We start from the raw sequence: 2,554 nt of genomic DNA on the forward strand, positions 1-2,554 counted from the left end.
TAGCATACAGTGAAAAAGAGTAGACTCGGAATCTTAAAGACTATGAGGGCACGAATGTAGTACAGTAAGTTGATTGGCTTTCCACTTTAATATTATTTTATTTTTATCTAACCGATAAAGATGGAAAAACAGTAAACAAATGATTTATTTATGGTAATTAGTGTTGGGGATCGACTCCATTTTAGATGGATAGTCTGGTCACACCGTGTGAACATGACAATAAGTTTCTATGAAAGTCACTTTGTTCACCTTCCCTCGGCAGAGTCTTCAAGTATAGATCACTGTTCAGTTCTTTTCAAAAAGATAAAGGCGTGTGGAATTTATTGTTAAGCAACCAGCGCAGTGGACCGGAGAAGCCACACGGCTAGTTCGTGGAATTAAAAATCACGGGATACCAGATTTTTCGCGTTACAAGAAGCAAATTCTGGTTCATCTCCTTCGTCTTCTTTGCAGAATTCCGTATTACTAAGTTCCTGATCCCCAAAATCAGAGCAGAGTATGGGAGTATGTACTCTGCTTCTTACCAATTCAATGTCTCGCACTGCTTCTGAACTTTGCTTTCTGGCCATTGCAACTACCCTTCTCCTCCCCCTCCTCTGCATCCCAACATTATGTCTGGGTAGTGAGTACCATGGCTGTCTCTGGGATACATGTGGAGATTTTGAATTCAGCTATCCTTTTGGGAAAATTAACAGTGGCTGTGGTGATCCTCAGTTTCAGATACACTGTGATCAGAACAGATATCCTCTGCTGAACATCAATGGAGACGAGTACCTTATCTTGCAGCCCTCATTGTTTCAAAATGGCATGAAGAATCCTAGCATCACAGTTATTAATTACAATCTGTCTAAGATTTTGTGCGGGAAGGAGAACAGTCCTTCAGGTAATTACTCTGAATTTTGGTGGCCTGTCTCTCATTTTCATGTCGCCGGTGCATACACCAATCTCACGCTTTGGAAGCACTGCAATGAAAGTATTCATGGGGAGAGCTTTCAAAAATGGCGTGTGTGTGGCCATGATTGGTACTCCATTTCCAATCCAGAATCTGGGAGACGATTCTGCCAAAGCAATATTCAACTGCCAGTTACTAACAACCTTCCAATCACACAGAATGGGGATCTGATCACACCCCCCTCATTCGGCTTTGAAATAACATGGAATGTGGACACCAACAGAGATCGAACCTGCAGCGCTTGTTTGGACAGTCAGGGTGGTTGTGGTTATGACGCTCTGAAACCCACAACATTTCTTTGCTACTGTTCCGATGGCACCTCGCATCTAGACAGATGCCCTGCCAATACTACTGGTACATTTCCTGACCGCCTTCTACCTTCTTTATTACAAACCTCAATGCTTAAATAATCAAAATATTGAAAGAGGTACTCTGTATTCTCCCCATTCTGCAACTATTCTTGAACCCAGGGGCGTTCTCCCCATTCTCCAACTATTCTTGAACCCAGGGGCATCTGCCGATGTGTTTCCCTATGTAAAGTACTCATTCTCTTAGCCAAAACCATGGATTGGTGCCCCGATACTCATAATAGTTGTTATGGCTGTGTTGCAGGTCGAAAAACCAGGTCTGCCATTGTAATAGGTAACTATGATTTCTTCATATTGGCAAACAACACTGTGAATTTGTCTCTTGTTTTCACTATTCTCATTAGGGTTACAGGACAAAACCGGTGTATTGATATTGATTTTTCCATTGCATCTCAGGTTGCTCCTTCGGAATAATTGTAGTGGCAACGTTAGCAGTGCTGTTATTAATTTTGTGTGTGAAGAGAAGAAGACCTGCTCCTGGTAGCTCTATTCCCAAGGTGGAGAATTACCTAAAAGAGTATGCTTCTGAAATGCCAATGGCAGCTAGACATTCATTTTCTCACTTCAAGAAGATCACAGACAGGTTTCCAGAACCAAAGTAGGGTTGATAATGTTACTGTTTTAGATATTCCTGTTTTCTTTTAGAGGCTATCTTTGAATTTATATGTAAGATTTAATCTCATTTATTTGTTTTTAAATGGTGAAGTTTGAAAATTTTGAAATTTGACTTGATTTTTTTTCATGGTGATGATATATAATAGAATTAATGTATATAATTTTAGGTTTATATTTTTTATATTTAAAAATATTATCTTTAATTTTATAATTATAAACTGAAATGAGATTTATTTATTTTACTAATTCTAATAAAGATATTAAAAATTTAAATTTTATATTAAAATTAAACTTTAATTTATCAAAAATTATCTTTTCTCTGTTTATTTATAAAATAGAGATTATATTACTTGAATTCATTTTTAAAATATTCATTTAAATTAGTATAATGATAGTGATTATTTTTTTTTTCTTGAGATTTGATAGACCGTATTGCTTTAAGTGAAAGTTAATTATCATCATCATTAATATATTGGTTTTAGTGGATTGTAATTATCATCATCATTAATACAATGTGATAAATAAAATGTGATTTGAGTTTGCCATATATTTTGTGTGATTTTATTAAATAATGAAATTAAATATTTTGATTTATCTTATTAGTTAAATAAATAAATTA

The 2,554-nt window shown here is 35.8% G+C and overlaps 1 protein-coding gene across 1 annotated transcript; it reads left to right on the forward strand.

The window, feature by feature from the left end:
- The first annotated feature begins 321 nt into the window (after window positions 1-321).
- LOC149174410 (LEAF RUST 10 DISEASE-RESISTANCE LOCUS RECEPTOR-LIKE PROTEIN KINASE-like 1.2) lies at window positions 322-2,042 on the forward strand. The gene is made up of 3 exons (XM_089422591.1): window positions 322-1,306; window positions 1,565-1,594; window positions 1,717-2,042. The coding sequence occupies exons 1-3, from the start codon at window positions 499-501 to the stop codon at window positions 1,920-1,922; spliced, it is 1,044 nt and encodes a 347-aa protein (XP_089278717.1). The 5' UTR covers window positions 322-498; the 3' UTR covers window positions 1,923-2,042.
- The last annotated feature ends 512 nt before the right edge of the window (window positions 2,043-2,554 follow it).

The sequence above is a fragment of the Pinus tabuliformis genome, chromosome 4_1, assembly GCF_031772625.1.
Source record: "Pinus tabuliformis cultivar Carrire ecotype Pingquan chromosome 4_1, CPIR1, whole genome shotgun sequence".
NCBI classification, from domain to species: domain Eukaryota; kingdom Viridiplantae; phylum Streptophyta; class Pinopsida; order Pinales; family Pinaceae; genus Pinus; species Pinus tabuliformis.

Coding starts and splice junctions, on each gene's coding strand:
- LOC149174410 (XM_089422591.1), top strand. CDS start 499: ATGGGAGTATGTACTCTGCTTCTTACCAATTCAATGTCTCGCACTGCT. Junction 1,307..1,564: donor ATGCCCTGCCAATACTACTG/GTACATTTCCTG, acceptor GCTGTGTTGCAG/GTCGAAAAACCAGGTCTGCC. Junction 1,595..1,716: donor CAGGTCTGCCATTGTAATAG/GTAACTATGATT, acceptor ATTGCATCTCAG/GTTGCTCCTTCGGAATAATT.